At 41.8% G+C, this 18,246-nt stretch overlaps 1 protein-coding gene across 1 annotated transcript; it reads left to right on the top strand.

Annotated features, from left to right (window-relative positions):
- Positions 1 to 14,757: 14,757 nt before the first annotated feature.
- Positions 14,758 to 17,154, top strand: LOC147428466 (ferredoxin--NADP reductase, embryo isozyme, chloroplastic-like). The gene is made up of 5 exons (XM_086497028.1): positions 14,758 to 14,897; positions 14,992 to 15,069; positions 15,308 to 15,643; positions 15,821 to 16,040; positions 16,139 to 17,154. Exons 1-5 carry the CDS (start codon positions 14,874 to 14,876, stop codon positions 16,633 to 16,635), a joined length of 1,155 nt encoding a protein of 384 aa, XP_086353154.1. The 5' UTR covers positions 14,758 to 14,873; the 3' UTR covers positions 16,636 to 17,154.
- Positions 17,155 to 18,246: the final 1,092 nt, after the last annotated feature.

The following is an 18,246-nucleotide window of genomic DNA, read 5'->3' as shown; positions in this document are numbered from 1 at the left end:
ATAGAGTGTGCAGCATATCTATAGAACCACAATGAGTAGAGCTACACATTAGTACCATCGGGGTCAAGTTTCGGTCACCTGTATTTTTCGGCCTGTCTTCATACGCGTTTACCGCACGGAGTGGTTATAGGTTGATTTTGCAGTTCAAGTCTTTAGGGTGTTGTTCTTACCTAGTGCATAGACTTCCCCTTGAGTTTGAGATCGATTCGATGATTCTAGATCCTGTTTCGTATAGCATTCGTTCGTAGTACGGATTTCAGTCACTTGCGTATTTTAGAACTTAGATTTGCTTTCCTTAGTAGTGATTGTCATTAGAAGGTCGAGTAGGTGATTTGACACCCACCTAGTTGTTTCCATGCGCCTGCGGGTCAAGCTCCGTCCTCGTCTGACAAATTCTGTTGTTGGTTGAGTTCTCGCTATTTAGCTTCCGCTAGCGGCGTAACCGCCTTAACACGTACCCTCTCATCAAAGTAGAATTATTATAGGTGAAAGAGAGGTTGTACAAAGATATGCAAGAAGATGGCGCAGATAAATACCACCCAAAGTGGCACTTAAGCTGGCTGAACAAGAATCCAAGATACCTGATCCTGTTCACAAGAGCACCTGCATCCCTTCAAAGAGATCCAACCTTCTGTCCTGTACCAGAGTAAGGACATGGCAAATGCATGAAGCACTGCAAAAGAAGAGGCCAACTTGGCTTAACTTCCCCAGGCTGCCAGCTCCAAAGAGAGGCCAAGTGATAGAGGAATACATCGTAAAAACCCTAACGGGCGCCATGTCTTTCTTCAAGAGTCTGCCAGATCTCTCGCGTGCCATGTCATGTAAGATCTGCAAAATGCTGCTCACATGTATACATCATGCCTTGTGTGAGTGTGTGTGTGTGTGTGTGTTCTCTCTCATCCCCCCTCCCCCTTGTAGGGCTCACCCCCTCCTTGTAGGGATTGAATCTTGACTTTTGCACACCTCAAGCCACTCAACCTTGGCCCTAGTTCTCACCACAAGCTTGGCCCTTAAGCATCTCAAGCTTGGGCTGGGTTCTCACCTGAAGTACAACCCTAGCATCTCAAGCATGACAAGCATCTCAAGCATCTCAATCATCAAGCACCTCAAGCATCTCAAGATCCTCAAGCATCTCAGTCATCAGGCACCTCAAGAACCTTAGTCATCAAGCACGACATTAAGCTTGGGCCGGGTTCCCACCTCAAGCTCAACCCTAGCTTACCTAAGGTCAAAGGACTTTTACACTAATTATTGGAGGTCTTCAATGAAGCTAAGCCTAAGGTCTTATGCTCCATTGGTTAGCCTTGCTGTTTGATAGACCATCTCTCATTTGGGCCCCTTTACCATTGGCCCCATGTTGAGATAGATCTATAAGCACATGTCTATATCTTAACCCTTGTTCCCGTTTATTCTTCCACATTAAATGATCAGTTAAATATGAGAAAATCATTCGGGTTGGTTAGATATTAGATTTTATGACATTACCTCTCTCTTCATAGTCGTCCTTGACTTTATGAGGTAGAAGAGATAAAGCATTAGTCATTAGTCAATCTTACATAGCGGGTAGAGGATCCCTTTTTACCCTATGACATCTTTCCAAGATGGATGACTAATCCATTTGGTGCTTGGGAGACATAGCTGCCGCAAGCATGTATGCTCTTAAGTCTATTTCATTCTCCCAAAGTAGACATATTCTACTTGGTTTTTGAGAGACGTCGTCTCACAAACATGATTCTAAGCATGCCTACTATTGAAATCTGTGCACAATGAGAAAGAGAACTAGTCTTACAAGACCAAAACATTGGTCATTTAAAAGAAATTTGTACATGTGCTTACTCTAATGTAGCATTGTAAGCATTGACAAGGTTTATACTATCCTTAAGCTATATTCCTTGCATCCATCTAGCATCTTCAAAATGATGATTTTTGAACTTAATAAGATATCAACGGATAATCTTACCATATCATAGTACCTTGTCTTCATGCCGACGAATAGCTTCGGATTGTAGCACCTCTTCTTGGTCTTCAACTTCGGGAGGGTCTTCGATAATTGGTTCACTTGGAGGCTCTCCTTTGTAAGGCTTGAGTAGGCTCACATAAAAAGCACTATGTATGATCCAATGGTCGGGCAACTTGAGTTGGTAAGCCGTCTTATTGATAGGCTTCAAGATCTGGAAAGGACCATAGTATATTTTTGATAGCTTAGCATAATACTTTTGATGGCCCATAGGATTTTTTCCCGTGGTTTGCCTTAATGGAGCCTTAGGAAACTTAAGCAATACCCAATCAATTTCTTTGAATGTTAAGGCCCTTCTGTGCTTGTCAGTTGTGCAACTTTTTGCCTTTGTTGAGAGATGGATATAGCCTTCTTAATCTTTTGAAAAGATTCTTATAGGTCACGACTATACTCATCGGCGGTGAAGATCTTCCCATGTACTTTGAGTAGCAAGGGACTTTTAGGTCTTCCCTCAATGATCTCAGAAGGTGCTTTTCCCGTAGAAGTATGTACAATATTATTATAGGAATACTCTACAAGAGGTAAGTACTTTTCCCATTGCGAGCATTGATCTACTTCGGTAACATAAATCTTGAGTAGATCGAGTATCGTAAGATTGGCTATCTCACTTTGGCCATCCGTTTGTGGGGGATAGGCCGAAGAGAAATTTAATATTGTTCCTAGATTTTCAAAGAGACCTTTTTAGAAATTACTGGTTATTCTAGGATCTCTATCTGACATGATGGATGTTGGTAATCCATGGTGTTTGAAAATCTGTGATATGAAGAGAGTTGCCATTTGGTGTGAACTGTGCTTGTTTGCTAAACCTGTCGACTATTGTCCATATTCCCGTATTCCCATGGATAGACTTGGGTAATCCAAATATGAAATCCATGGATATACTCTCCCATGGTGAATTTGGGATAGGCAATGGATGGAGTAAACCAGGTTGCTTCCCTCTATAATATTTGGTCTTTTGGCATACTACGCATTTTGAAACATACTCTTGTATGTCCACTTTCATGGTAGGCCAATAGAAATACGTCTCTACTCCTCGAAGAGTAGGTTGAATACCTCTATGCCTTGCATAGGGAGGAGCAAGGGATTTATACATAACTTTCTCACGAACTGAATGGGTAACACATAGCCTATTGCCGTGGAGAAGATAACCATCCTGCAAGGTGAATGGTTCCTCTTTCTTCCCGAAAGCAAGGGCTGACATTATGCCTTTAAAGTCAGGGTCAGTAGCATATTCATCTATCATAGAAGATAGATTATTGTGAGTAGCTATAGACACCGCATTAACTTTTCGTCGTCGTGAAAGTGCATCAGCCACTTGATTGTGCTTACCAGCAATGTGAGCAATATGGAAATTAAATTGCGAAATAAAATTTTCCTACCTCATTTATTTGTAGGAAAGCTTGGTTTGTGTCATGAAATAATTGAGACTTTGGTGGTCGGTTCATAGTTCTAATAAATGGAGTCCCCAATAAGTAGTGCTGCCATGTGTCTAGGACATGTAGAACAACTAAAAGCTCTTTCTTATAAATGCCCGCCCAAGACTCGTTCATCGGTATTGAGCCTTCAGCTTCCATATTCTATGGCATGCCCTTCTTGAAGAAAAATTGTTCCAAGGCAATCACCACAAGCATCACATTGGACCTCAAATGGCTTTGAGAGATCCGGAAGCACGAGGACTCATTGGGAGGTAAGCTTTTCTTTGATCTTATCAAAATCATTTTTCTCCTTAGCAATCCATGCATACTTAACGTTCTTCTTAGTTAAGTCATGTAGTGGTCCTGCTATTTGAGAGAATTTTGCTATGAAGCGTCTATAGTATGCGCCACATACCAATAAAGCTTCTTAGCTCATGTAGATTCCTTGGATTAGGCCATGCTTTAATTACCTCTAACTTTGATGGATCCATACGGATACCATCTTGAGAGATAATATGACCTAGGTATTGAATCTTTTGAAGGAAAAATTTGCTTTTCGTTTGGTTGAGAAAAAGCTTATTCTCCCTTAAGGCTTGAAAAATCACTTGGAGATGTTGCTTATGTTCCTCCAAAGACTTGGAGTAGATGATGATATCATCAACAATGAATTTGCGATAAGGTCTAAAAATTTTCTCCATTAGATGATTGAACGTAGGTGGTGCATTAGTCAAGCCAAAAGGCATGACTAAATATTCATAAAGACTAAACGTTGTGAAAAACATGGTCTTTAGGATATCTTCATCCACTATCCTTATTTGATGATAGCCACTTTTAAGGTCAATCCTACTAAAGTAGGTAGAGCCTTGTAGCTTATCAAACAGATCTTCTACCTGAGACACGGGAAATCTATTTTTGATAGTGATATAGCTTAGTGCTCGATAGTCCACACACATACAGTATGTACCATCTTTCTTTTGCACTAAAAGGACTGGAGAACAAAAGAGAGAGGAACTAGGCCTCACCATCTCTTTGTCTACCAATTCCTGTACTTGCCTCATAATCTTCTCTTGTTGAGCTTGAGAGACTCGATAAGGAGGCTTGTAAGGCGTTGAGCTTCTTGGAAGGAGCTCAATGCGATGGTCATCATCCCCTTGTTTTGGAGGTAAGTACATAGGGATATCATCGATGAACACATCTTGGAATCCTTTTAGAAAATTAGACAAGTCTAACTCTTCTTGGTTCCTACCATTTACATTTGATGAAACATTAAGATCTTTTAGAGACTCTTTGACAAAAATCATGTACGCAAAAACTGAGCTCTTCATTAATTTATCAAAAGCAGGAGGATTTACAAGTGGAATAGTGCAACCACGCTCACTAGCGTCTATATACATGTTCTTTCCCTTGTAGGTGAAGTAGATTCTCCTTTTAGGGAACTTCATATTGGTAGCCATGCGATCAAACCATATGCCCATAGGATAGCATCCTCATGTTGGAGAGGAGAGATAAAAAGTTTTCTTTGTCAACGTAGCTTTGAACATGAAGCCTCAACTTCCCAATCAAGGGAGTAACGGAGGCTTGCTGTCCTTGAAGCTATGTCAGCCATTACCATATCTTCCATCTTGAAAGCTTGGATGCCCAACATGGTGGCCAACTCCATTGATATGAAGTTGTGAGTAGAGCCAGGGTCAAACAAGATGAAGGCATCATGCTCTCTTACCTTTTCCCAAGCATAGGAAAGTGATGATCTCCTTTGGAGCCTCGATGGTGGAAGCCCTGGGAGTCTCATTGCAAGCATTCTTCTTGGGGTAAGAACGATAGCCATGTCCTTGCTCCCCACACTTGAAACACTTATGGTCCTTGCGAAAAGCTTTGAGCTCTTCATGAGAGAGCTTTTTTTTGCCTTTGTAAACTCCCTTCTCCTTGGACCGATTGTTGTTGTTGTTGTTGGAAGTGCGTTGGGAAATTTTGGAGCATTGGTTTTCCCCTTTGCATCATTTTTGTCTTTGTTTCCATGGGCTTGAAATTGCGTCTAGCCCCTTGATGGATATGATGCGTGAAGCAACCTTGGTGTGATAGATTACTTTGGTGATAGAACCATGCCGTTGAGAGTTGGTGTATTCGGCCATCTCTTCAGGTAATCCCGCACATAATTGCTGCTTCTGCACGGCAAAGTCTATCTTTTGAAAGAAAATAGCCTTGAGATGTAAATCCCAAAACTTGTCTACATACTTGTGGATCGAATCATGAGAGAGAAGCTTCAAGCTACACCATTCGATAAGCACTTTGTGCTTTGCATCGCTTGCAAGGAATTACTTCATGATGGAAACTCGTAGAGCTTTCAGGGCTTTGCCATTGCCATGAAGGCTAGCCCACCATTGACGAGCTGATTTTTGGAAGTGCATAGCTACGTGGTGTAGCTTGGAGGACTCTGTGAAGCCCTCGTCTTCAAAGGCTGCATCATATTACTAGATGAAGGCCAACACTTTGTCAGTAGCACCAAAGGTTCCATCATAGGAGAGAAAAGAGATACTCTTTCCTCCCACCTTGAACTTCTTTAGCTTTTGTGACCTTCACCATGCAGGGTATGATTTGCGATTTCCTCCCCTCCTCTATTCTTTAAGAGAATAGCCATAGCTTTCATCGGAAGAGGAGGAAGGTGAAGAAGAAGGAGAAGAGGGTGACCTCTTTCTTGCCCTTTTCTTCCTTTGTTTCCTCTCTTTCCTTTCGGAATGACGAGGAGAAGGACTGTGTGTTGATCTTTTCCTCTTGGGAGGAGTTGGCAATCGTCTAGACCGCCCTCTTCATGGAGCCACATCTTTAAAGGAACTTAAACTTTCATTGCTTTCTTGCTCTTTGGATTCCTCCTCTTGTATGGGAGAGAGTCTTCTTTTGGGGGTCTCTTCAAGAGGCCTCCTAAGCTCTCTCTCCTGTTAGAGATGAAGGGAAATCCCATTAGCTCGAAGTTGTTGAGTAACTTCAGCTTGTAAAGCAGGGTTGCCCATAGCTTGCTGCAACCTAGTAACAAGATAATTCACAAACATTGGGCCATTATCATTAGCACCTTCATGTGCAAAATCAAAGCTATCAATGTTCATTCTACTCTCTTGGTTATTGTCAGCCATGTTAACAAAATTTGTGTACGTCCTTAGTGTTTTCTTTGGCAATTCAAAACCTTAGTTGCCACTCCTCTTAGCCTTTGAAAATCGGCCCTTAAGTATATACACCCACGACTTGAAGTGGTTAATTATAGAGAGTAGTGGAGTAAGTCTAACATAGCAGAGATGTCGAGGGCTAGCTCCTTTTGGACTTCTTATGGCTCAATACAGCTAAAGCCGTAGGCAAGTCTAAAAAGACTCCATTATTAAGTCCAAAGCTCTTGAGGTGTGCACTATATCCCACATAGTGGGCTCAACAAAATCGATAATAGATCCCAGTTCCACTTACCCTAATATAATTAACAAAATCAACCATTTATAGGCTACTTAAGGACCTCTCTTCTTAAGCAAGAAAAGAGAAACTAAATGCTCTGATACCAATGTAATGGAATTGGCCTATTAACTTGAGAGTAGTGGAAATTAAAGAGAGTACTTTTGAGAAATTGCTTTATGAGCATAACGGGTGAACATAATTGATGGTAGCAACATAAACATAGCATTTAGTTAACTTGGCATGAACAATACTTTTGTATGAGAGAGAATTTAGAGAACATGACAACAATTGAGGACCGGATTTATGTGGAGCCGGTCCCCCCTCCAATAGGCATTTGTATTATGATTTCTCTTATCAAGAGAGACTTGTTACAATACAATCTGTGTTCCTTGTGACCTAGGTGATGCAATTTAGATGAAAAGCTTCATGCACCACGGGCTAGAACAAACTTTGAAGAAAGCATTAACTATCCCAAGCCTCAGTCCCATAATAGCATAGTAATAGCATAGTAATGATATACATAATAGCATAGTAATGATATACATAATTACTATACTATACATAATAGCATAGTAATGCAGATGGAGAAGATGGAAAGCCTAAGCATTGAAGCATGGCTCTTGGTTGGATTTGCACTCCATAGCCAAGAGTGTTGGTGTAGGCTCTGAACCTCTACTTGCTGGGAGAAGGAGAGGGAGCTCTTTCACTTTGCACAATGCACAATGAGAGTGTGTGTGGGAGAGTATACCCCCTAAGCAGGTCCCCCTACTTGCTTTGGTCGACCCCCCCTTGTAGCTCATGCTTGAAGCTCATTGGACCCCTCCAAGCCTAGCCAATCATAAGCAGGAGTCATACCAAGCAACAAGGGTATCCTTGGGACAAGTGTTCCCCTTTCCCCTTTGAGAGAAAGGACTTGATAAATGCAAAATCAATAAATTAAATCTCCTAAATTATCATTGGATCCCTCGGGTGGCTAGCCAATAGGCTTCGGGTACACCAGGAGGGCAACATGAGGAGGAACTTGAAAAGTGTCCCTTTTGCTTTCTTTGTACCAAGCATGCCTTGTGTGAGTGTGTGTGGGTTCTCTTTCATCCCCCCTCTTTTAGGGCTTGCCCCCTCCTTGTAGGGATTGAATCTTGACTTTTGCACATCTCAAGCCACTCAACCTTGGGCCTAGTTCTCACCACAAGCTTGGCCCTGAAGCCCCTCAAACTTGGAATGGGTTCTCATCTCAAGTACATCCCTAGAATCTCAAGCATGACAAGCACCTCAAGCATCTCAAGAATCAGGCACCTCAAGCACCTCAAGCACCTTAGTCATCAAGCACAAGAAGCACCTCAAGCACCTTAAGCTTGGGCCGGGGGTTCCCACCTCAAGCACCTTAGTCATCAAGCACGACAAACACCTCAAGCACCTTAAGCTTGGGCCAGGGGTTCCCACCTCAAGGTCAACCCTAGATTACCTAAGGTCAAAGGAAATTTACACTAATTATTGGTGGTCTTCAATGAAGGTAAGTCTAAGGTCTTATGCTCCATTGGTTAGCCTTGCTCTTTGATAGACCATCTCTCATTTGGGCCCCTTTACCATTGGCCCCATGTTGAGATAGATCTATAAGCACATGTCTATATCTTAACCCTTTGTTCCCTTTATTCTCCCACATTGAATGATCAGTTTAATATGAGAAAATCATTTGGGTTTGCTAGATATTAGATTTTATGACAACATACAAGAGTATTTTTCAAAATGTGTGGTATGCCAAAAGACCAAGTATGATAAGAGGGAAGCAACCTAGACTACTCCAGCCATTGCCCATCCCTAATTTGCCATGGGAAATTATATCCATGGAATTTTACCTTTGAATTACCGAAGTCTATCCATGGGAATACGGGAATATGGACAATAGGCGACAGGTTTAGCAAGCAAACACACTTTATTCTTGTCAAAAAGAATGACAACCCTTTCATATCTCAAATTTTCAAACACCATGGATTGCCAACATCCATCGTGTCAGATAGAGATCCTAGAATGACTGGTAATTTTTGGAAAGGTCTCTTTGAAAATCTAGGTACAAGATTGAATTTCTTTGGCCTATCACCCACAAACGGATGGCCAAAGTGAGGTAGCCAATCTTATGATTCTTGATCTACTAAAGACTTATGTTATATAAGTAAATCAATGCTCACAATGGGAGAAGTACTTACCCCTTGTAATGCGTACAATAATATTGTCCATACCTACGAGAAGGGCACCTTTTGAGATCATATAAGGAAGGCCAAAAAGTTCCTTGCTACTTAAAGTACATGGGAAGATCTTTGCTATTGACAATATAGCCGTGACCCACAAGAATATTTTCAAAAGATCAAGGAGGCTATATCCATCCCTCAACAAAGGCAAACAGATGCTACTGATAAGCACAGAAGGGCCTTGTCGTTCAAAGAAAATGATTGGGTCTTACTCAAGTTTCCCAAGGCTCGAGTGAGGCAAACGATGGGCAAAAATCCTACGGGCCATCAAAAGTATTATTCTAAACTGGCAAAAAGATACTATGGTCCCTTTCAAATCTTGAATCCAATCAATGACATGGCTTATCAACTCAAGTTGCCCAACCATTGGCTCATACACAATGCTTTTCATGTGAGCCTACTCAAGCCTTACAAAGGAGAGCCACCAACAAACCCAATAATTAAAGAACCCCTAGAAATCGAAGATCAAGGAAAGGTGCTACAACCCCAAGCTATCCTCTCGACATGAGGACAAGGTACTACGACATGGTAAGATTATCCAATGATATCTTATTAAGTTCAAAGATTATCCTTTTGAAGATGCTATATGGATAATATCACTTAAGGATTGTTCATAGCTTAAGGATAGTATGAACCTTGTCAATGCTTACAATGCTACATTAGAGTAAGCAAATGTAAATGTTTCTTTTAAATGATCAATGTGTTTGTCTTATAAGATTAATTCTCTTTTTATTGTGCACAAATTTAAGTAGTATGCATGCTTACAATCATGTTTGAGTTGACGGCGTCTCTCAAACACCAAGTAGAAATTGTCACTCTACTTTGGAACTATGATATGGACTAAAGAGCAGACATGCTTGTGGCACTTAAGGTCTCCCAAGCACCAAATGGACTAATCATTCATTCTGGAATGATGTCGTAGGGTACAAAGGGATCTTCTACTCGCTATGAAAAATGGACTAATGACCCATACTTTATCTTCTCTACCTCATAGTCGAGGACGACTATGGTTTCAAGAGAGAGGTAATGTCATAAAATCTAATATCTAGCTTTACCCAAATGATTTTCTCATGTTAAATTGATCATTTAATACGGGAAGATAAAAGGGAAACAAGAGCTAGAATATAGACATGTGTTTTTAGACCAAGCTCAACACAATGCCAAAAGAAGATGGTTTCATCTCTGCAAGGGCTCACAAGGAGATGGTCTATTGAAGAACAATGTGTGCATAATGGAGCTTAAAAGATCTTAGGGTTACCTTCATTAAAGACCTCCAAAGGTTAGTGTAAAAGTCCTTAGACCTTAGGTTTAGCTAGGCCTATGCTTGAGATGCTTGATGACTAAGGTGCTTGGTCAATCTAGGCTTGTGCTTGAAGTCAAAGACAATCCCTACAAGGAGGGGGTGAGCCCTTGAAGCTGGGAGGCATGAGAGAGAGAGAGAGAGAGAGAGAGAGAGAGAGAGAGAGAGAGAGAGCCCATGCTCTTGCTAATCCCATGCTTGTGACTAAGGTGCTTGAGGTGCTTAAGCATGTTGGGGGCCAAGGTGCTTGAGGGCTTGAACGTCAAACCCATGCCTACAAAGGAGGGGGCGAGCCACGGGAGTAGGGGGTGGGGTTGAGTGACTAGTCCCTCACCCAAAGGGCACCCCTTGCTCAAAGAGGCAAAAGGGACACATGTCAAGCCCCTAGCTAGGCTTCCCTCATGGTGTCCCTAAAGCCTATTGGTTGACCCTAAGAGAGGTCCAATGAGAATTTAGTTAATTAAATTAATTGTTTAAGCATTAATCAAGCCCTCTCTCTCATAGGGGAAAGTAGGACACTTGTCCAAAGGCTATCTCTATTGCTAGTTGTGACCAAGGCTTGTGATTGGCTAGGCTTGAGAGAGCGAATGAGCCACAAGCATGAGCTAGAAGAGGGGGTCAACCATGCAAGTAGAGGGCTAGCTTGAGGCATATACTCTCTCCCACACACACACACACACACACACACACACACACACACACACCACACACACACACACACACACACTCATTGTGTGAAGTGTTAAGTGCAAGAACTTCATCTCCTTCTCCAAGCTTGCTGAGAAGTTGAGAGCCTACAATAACACTCTTGGCTATGGAATGTAAATCCAACCAAGAGCCATGCTTCAATGCTTAAGCTTGCCATCTTCTTCACCATCATTACTATGCTATTATGCTATGCTAAGCAATAAGAGTGATAATAAGTGAGGAACTATTTCTTTCTCGTAAGAATGCTTCTTCTTCCTCTTCCCTACCCTCATTCCCTACTAATTCTCTCCACCTTCGAAGGTGTTTGAGGTCTTGGGAATGAGGCCGGGGACAAGTAAAGATTTCATTTACCTAAGTTACGGGCATAATTGTGGTGCATGAAGCTCTCTACCTTCATTGCACCATCAAGGTTTCAAGGAACACAAAGCTTGTATTGTACCAAGTCTCTCTTAATGGGAGAAACTATAATACAAAAGCCTTTTGGAGGGGGAACCGGCTCCACCTAAATCCGGTCCTCAACTGTTGTCAAGTTCTCTAATTCTCTCTCTTGGAAGGTATTGTTCATGCCAAGTTAATTAAGTATAATGGTTATGTTGCTATACCTAATCAAGTTCACCCTCTATTTTTTTAAAGTAGTCTCATAAAAATGCTCACAGTTCTCTTAATTCCGCTATTCTCAATGTTCATAGGCCATTTCCATTACATACAATATTGAGGGCATGACACTAAGACACCTTTTCACATTCAACTATAAAAATGGAAACCAACAAGAGTAGATATTTGCACCAAACAAGTACTTCTCATTGATATGAAAATATTTTGTACAAAATGTCAGTTGTAGGCAACAATTGATACAATCTACCAACATTACGACTAATATAATAGGGCTCTCAATAGCGAGCAGACTTTAGGTTGAAAGAAGATGCACAATTCTTTCTGACACTTTTTGGCATATAAATTTCTTTTCATTTCTCCTTAATGACTCACAAAAGCAAAAAATGATAGAAAGAAAGAAATCATTATCTACACACCTTCTTTTCAGCATCTGAAAAGAAAAATCTACAGGAAATTCTATCTCCTCGTTGTATAGGTCCTGCCTCACTTGGTGCAATGTGCACATAGATCTTATCTTCAAAGTTGCCAGATGTTCACTATTCATCCATACACCAATGTCTTGGATGAGGTTCTCATGAAAATCATCCATGGTTTGATCGAAAGGGACCAGGTCACCCTCCACATGGTGCCACCGGAAAAAAAAAATGATATAATGAATTTTTGGGTATGGATCATGTATTTAAAGGTAATAAAACCAGGTTTCACTTGCAAATGACTCCATTTACTATTTTTTGGCCTAGCCTTCATCCACAAATTCTAATACATCTTCCTTGTCTAAGCACTTAACTGTGACATCTTGCTTTAGACACTTTCACATCTACCTTTGCAAAAAATCTAGAAATACAATCATGGGCATAAAATTTGAAACTCTATTTCGCTTGCTTGCAATGTTAGTCTTTAAGATTTTTTGGATATCATAAAAGATCTTGCACCTGTAGTTGTCACTTTAAACATTTTTGGATCTCATAAAAGATCTTGCACCTGCTAGCTGTCACTTTAAACATTTTTGGATCTCATATAAGATCTTGCACCTCTAGCTGTCACTTTAAACATTTTTGGATCTCATAAAAGATCTTGCACCTGTAGCTGTCACTTTAAAAATTTTTGGATCTCATAAAAGATCTTGCACCTGGAGCTCTCACTTGTTGTTGAGCTTGGTAGTGGCCACCCTCCACTTCTAAATCAGGCAGAGCCAGCTCGGAGACAGTTCCTCAATCCTTCATGGATTTTCATGGAACATAAAAATGATCATAAAAGAATACCCTTGAGTTCTCCCTTTTTAAAGCTCCTCACCAATGGATCCATGCCAAACGTCCAAAATATCTATGACTCAATCCACTAGTTGCCATTCCTCTGTGCTTGGGGGATAGAGGTTTGTAATAAGCATAGTAACACAAAACAAGCACAAAAAATATAACAATAATAGGAACAAAGATCCCCAAACAAGAGAAAGCAATGATAGAAATAATCTAGTGCGTGCCTTTGAACCACTTACAATCAGCTTTGTGCAGAGCAAGCTTAGAGCTTCCGAGATGGAGGTGAAGCTTCTTGTGCATGTAAACATGCTACACTAAAACCTCCTTCACTGTCTTTTTGGATCCAGTAAGTCTGAATTCTTTCACTCTTCCTTCTCAACATGAAAAGAATGGATTTTTGGATGAGGCTTTTCTTCTCATCCTCTGTTGCATTATAATCCAGCTACCCTTGGTTATGGATATTGTGATCCATTGCTTGTGCTCGTCTAATGTGGCATAAGTGGTGATGGTTTCAATGGATGTGCTAGGGTGTTTAGATCGGATGGACTCCATTGCTTAAGGATAATAGGATGCACAACAGATGAAGGTGAAGAGAGGGCAACAGGAAGAGGAGGGAGAAGGAGGTGGTGAGACAAAGAGAGAGGTGGGAGTAGGAGGGAAAAGAATGCCATGAGAAGATTCAAAAACTCTTCTTTGGGTCAGTGAAAGAGACCTTCTTGATGTAAAATGACCACGTACTTGAAAGTTACCTGAGATTGTGGCTCAAAGAAAATGCATTTTAGAAAATCAAAAGCAATCTTAAAAAAGAAGGTTCTGTAATGGAGGACCTTGTCTCATTGACTTAGAGCACTCTCTCTCTCTCTAAACATTAAAAGACAAAAAAAGACTTGAAACTTTCCCTAATGGGGTTTGGAAAGCTGCATGAGCTGCCTAGGGAGACTTGGTTGAGAGAGAGAGAGAGAGAGAGAGAGAGAGAGAGAGAGAGAGAGAGAGAGACAGAGAGAGATAAAGAGAGAGAGGATAATTTAAAGGGCAATCCTTGACGAAATGACCTGAAAGGAAACAAGTGCGTGGGAGATACTTGTCTTCAATGGCTTGCTAAAAAGTTTCACCATTGTTGGTGACAATGTCCATAGCTTGGGCATGGATTTAGACATGTCCATCTCAACCAGAGCTTGGCTATGCTAAGCAGAGCTGTACTCTTTCCTTTGCCTTCCTCTTGGAACATTACCCAACCCGGAGGCAATGACACCCACATGGTGCTAGAAATGGAAGGAGAGATTTGGGAACTCAACCCACACCAGGTAAATCTTCAAGCTAACAATTCCCAGAGGGGAATTTTTGAGCATCCGTTGGCCAGTGCTAAGCATGTTGAAGGCCATTTCGGTTGTCTTAAAGACGAAAAGAAACTATTCTTAGGTAGAGCTTGATATGATTCAACTTCTGCCCCATGGCATTGCCATTGGGCTTTCATCCATTCCTTGACAAAAGTGGTCATACGAATGAGGGGGGTAATTAGAGTCGGCAATGCTAGCAAGGCTCGATCACATGATCAGACGACGATGACCTTCCTGTAGCCAAGCTAGTTTGCCATGCCTCTAATGTGGCACACATTTGCCTTATTATTCGGGGGTCGACGAGTCCCCAAAGAGGGACCCGTCCTTTTACTGGCTCCTCTACCCTAATGGTGGCTCGTTTAGTGGAGCTTTGTAGAGAGACGAGATCAATTGAACAAAGTATGTCCCTAGGATTCTTGAGAGGTTCCAACTTTCAAAAAAAGAAAAGAAAAGGGGAGAGATTCCTGCTTATAAGTCATATGAAGTCATGCAGTCTGAAGAATCCCACAATAACTGGATCCGGGAAGCTGAGGGGGTCTGCTGAGTGGCTATGGCGCAAGCTCAGCTTTTCAAGGTGCGTATTCTTGTTCCAGGTGTGCTTTTTCCATGTGAACGCTTTCTATCGATCATATATCCGATTAAGCTCAGTGATTTTCTGTGCATGGCAGGCTGGCCTCAGCTCTCCTTATGTTTCTTCGTGCCCCCCTGCAGATGCTCCTTCATCTCGAAGCAGTCTGAAATGCCAGGTTAGAAACATGTTTCAGGTGTCAGTGTAAAGGATGACATTTTGCATGATGACGCATTTGCGGTTCTGCTTGCGCACACGCACACGCACGCGCGCACACACATACAGAGAGAGAGAGAGAGAGAGAGAGAGAGAGAGAGAGAGAGAGAGAGAGAGAGAGAAAATTCCCTACGAGCTCATTTGGGTACCCATTTTAGACTTTCCTGCTTCCCTTTAAATATACTTATTTTCTGCATCAGACTCCCTCGAGCCAGCGGTTGAGCTTACGAAATTCTCTCTTTGGGGAGTGCACATCCTTCCAAGTGCATGCGGCGAGGGTCTGCAGTAAGGCGAGGGTCTGCAGTAAAAAGAGATTGGACGTGCAAGCGAAGGTTCTCACACTACCTGTGGAATTGGAGGCAGCAGCAGAGCCACCCATCAACTTGTTCAAGCCCAAAGAACCCTACACTGCAAAGATCGTTTCGGTGGAGAGAATTGTTGGGCCCAAGGCACCAGGGGAAACGTGTCACATCGTCATCGATCATGGCGGTAATGTGCCCTATTGGGAAGGCCAGAGCTATGGTGTTATTGCCCCTGTAAGTCTTTAAGTTTTTTCCTCACAATGGACACATCAAGCATGCTTGCTTGTGCTCTGCATGTGTGTTTGGTCACTATGTGAACATTTGCGTGGCTTTGTGCTTTCTGTTGTGCTTGAAGACAATTTTTCCTTCTTGATCATGGTTGACATTGCTCACTTATTGTTTTTATGGTAGGGGGAGAATCCAAGGAAACCTGGACAACCAAATGCTGTGCGGCTTTACTCCATTGCTTCAACAAGATACGGAGATAATTTCGATGGCAAGACAGCTAGCCTCTGTGTGCGAAGAGCTGTCTTTTATGATCCTGAAACGGGGAAGGAGGATCCTGCGAAGAAAGGGGTATGCAGTAATTTCCTCTGCGATGCTAAGGCCGGAGATGAGGTGAAAATTTCAGGTACATTTTTATGTACAAGCTTTCCATCATGATAAGATATTGTTTGCAAAAGTGTGCGTAGAGGTTGCCGATCTGATTGCTTGACTTCACTTATGCAGGACCTTCTGGAAAGGTTTTACTTTTACCTGAAGACCCTAAGGCTACGCACATAATGGTGGCAACAGGGACTGGGATTGCTCCATACAGAGCTTATTTAAGACGAATGTTCATGGAAGATGTTCCCAATTATAAGTTCACCGGGCTTAGCTGGCTGTTTTTGGGAGTGGCCAACACAGACAGCCTGCTGTATCACGATGAGTTCTCTGGGTACCTCAAAAAGTTTCCGGACAATTTCAGGTATGACATTGCTTTGAGCAGAGAGCAGAAGAGTCGGAGCGGTGGTAAAATGTATGTGCAGGATAAGATGGAAGAGTATGGCAATGAGGTGTTCGAGCTCCTAGATAAGGGTGCGCACATTTACTTTTGTGGGCTGAAGGGAATGATGCCTGGAATTCAAGAAACCCTAAAGAAGATAGCTGAGGAAAGGGGTTTGCAGTGGGAAGAGAAACTGGCGTCTTTGAAAAAGAACAAGCAATGGCATGTGGAGGTCTACTAGGCCATCTTGTTGGCGCGGGTCATTCGAACGTTCGCACGAACATTCAAGCATAATTGCTGTTATTAAATCATTCAAAATTTTTTTGACTCTTGGAGCCTACATTAGTGCTCATCTTTGTTTTAAGAAAGCAGCGTAGTCTGAATAAGAGTTACCTCCTGCAGCAGGGAGATGATCTTCATCAATGTATCCTGTTGTAACATTGACAAGTATGGTGGGGGCATGAGCACAAGCCCTGATTCGTTTAGTGAGTGTTCAACAAAGAATTAGAGCAAGCTTTAATTAAAGCGTACTGTGCAAAGGTGAATTTGAGGTGAGGAAACTCTTGCAACTATGCGGAGAAGAAAAAGGATTTTCTTTTCCTGCAGGAAGGAGATTATAATCAATGTATCCTGTTGTATCATTTATTGGACTTAGTTTTGAAGTGCACTATGCAAAGGCGGATTGTTGGGGATGTGCTGGCGCAAACATGTGATATTCTGTAGTATAAAACTCCATAATCTTATCAGAAGTTGTAATGTATCTCTGTTGTCTCCACGTAATTCCTTTTTTGTGGCTCCAACAAGTCTTAATAACAGAAGCAATGGTCTGGTCATCGTCCATTGCAGAAAAGAGAGATTTAGCTTTAGTTAACTTCTCCCCCTTACCCTCTCTCTTCAAATCAACACTTATTATTGAGCTAAAAGTGCCTCCAGAGTTGATGAAAACCTATATCAAGAGGTTGCACATGATATGACACTCATTTATCCATATTCCAAGGGTACTCGGTACGTGCATGAAAGTTTTCACCGAGCTTGCAAAATGTTGGGCTTTGTCATGGTAAGATGAATGAGACTGCCAATCAGTCTCCCACACAATGTGACATCCTTGAAGAGATTTAGTGAGTTGCAATTTCAGCTCTGCAACTTGCTTCTGTTGGGTTGAGGACAAGCTTGCAATGCTTGTCCTCCACTTGCGTCTGTTTGTGTTGAGAACAAGCTTGCAATGCTGTGTCCGAAATATCTTCAATAGAGACATAGCATATTTGTGGTGTGATGTGAAGGTCGAGAACTCCCTACACCCCAGTAATATGTTTCATAGCAGGAAACCCAAGTACTTAGTTTCAACCTCTAAACTTAAAGCTGCTTTAGAGTTTATCATTGCTCCTAGTGAGAATCTAGGTGGCAACATATAAAGGAAGATAAATGAGATAGCTTTGGCGAAAGGGGAAGCTAGGAACCTTCTCCAAGCTTACTACACACCATTCCTCTCACATTTTACCGTCTCTCGCGACGACATTAAAATACTCTTCTCTCTCTCTCTCTCTCTCTCTCTCTCTCTCTCTCATAGTCAAGAATAGGACAATTCCCCCCCCCCCCCCCCCCCCCACATCCCCAAACCCCGGGTCGCCCAACACAGACACACAGGTTGGACATAGAGTTGTGAGAACAAGAGGTGTAAAAGATGGTGATGTGGAGATGATGACTAGATTTCGCATACATACATTATGTTAGAAAACAACAATTGGTTTAAGTCTTAACTCCCAAGTGCATGACATATTTTACATTTTGGGTATTTGATAATTTATTCAAGAAGAAAGATTAGGGGCCTAGTGGTAAAGGTAAGGGCTTTAAG

The sequence above is a fragment of the Adiantum capillus-veneris genome, chromosome 23 (genome assembly GCF_014529385.1).
Source record: "Adiantum capillus-veneris isolate H3 chromosome 23, ASM1452938v2, whole genome shotgun sequence".
NCBI classification, from domain to species: Eukaryota; Viridiplantae; Streptophyta; class Polypodiopsida; order Polypodiales; family Pteridaceae; genus Adiantum; species Adiantum capillus-veneris.
Note: the sequence above shows the minus strand (reverse complement) of the source record. Positions and strands in the feature narration are given on the sequence as shown.

What these genes read in the sequence shown, in the direction of transcription:
- LOC147428466 (XM_086497028.1), top strand. Translation starts at nt 14,874, where the DNA reads ATGGCGCAAGCTCAGCTTTTCAAG. An exon ending in GCTATGGTGTTATTGCCCCT is followed by an intron (nt 15,644 to 15,820) that starts GTAAGTCTTTAA and finishes TTTTTATGGTAG; the next exon opens with GGGGAGAATCCAAGGAAACC. An exon ending in AGATGAGGTGAAAATTTCAG is followed by an intron (nt 16,041 to 16,138) that starts GTACATTTTTAT and finishes TCACTTATGCAG; the next exon opens with GACCTTCTGGAAAGGTTTTA.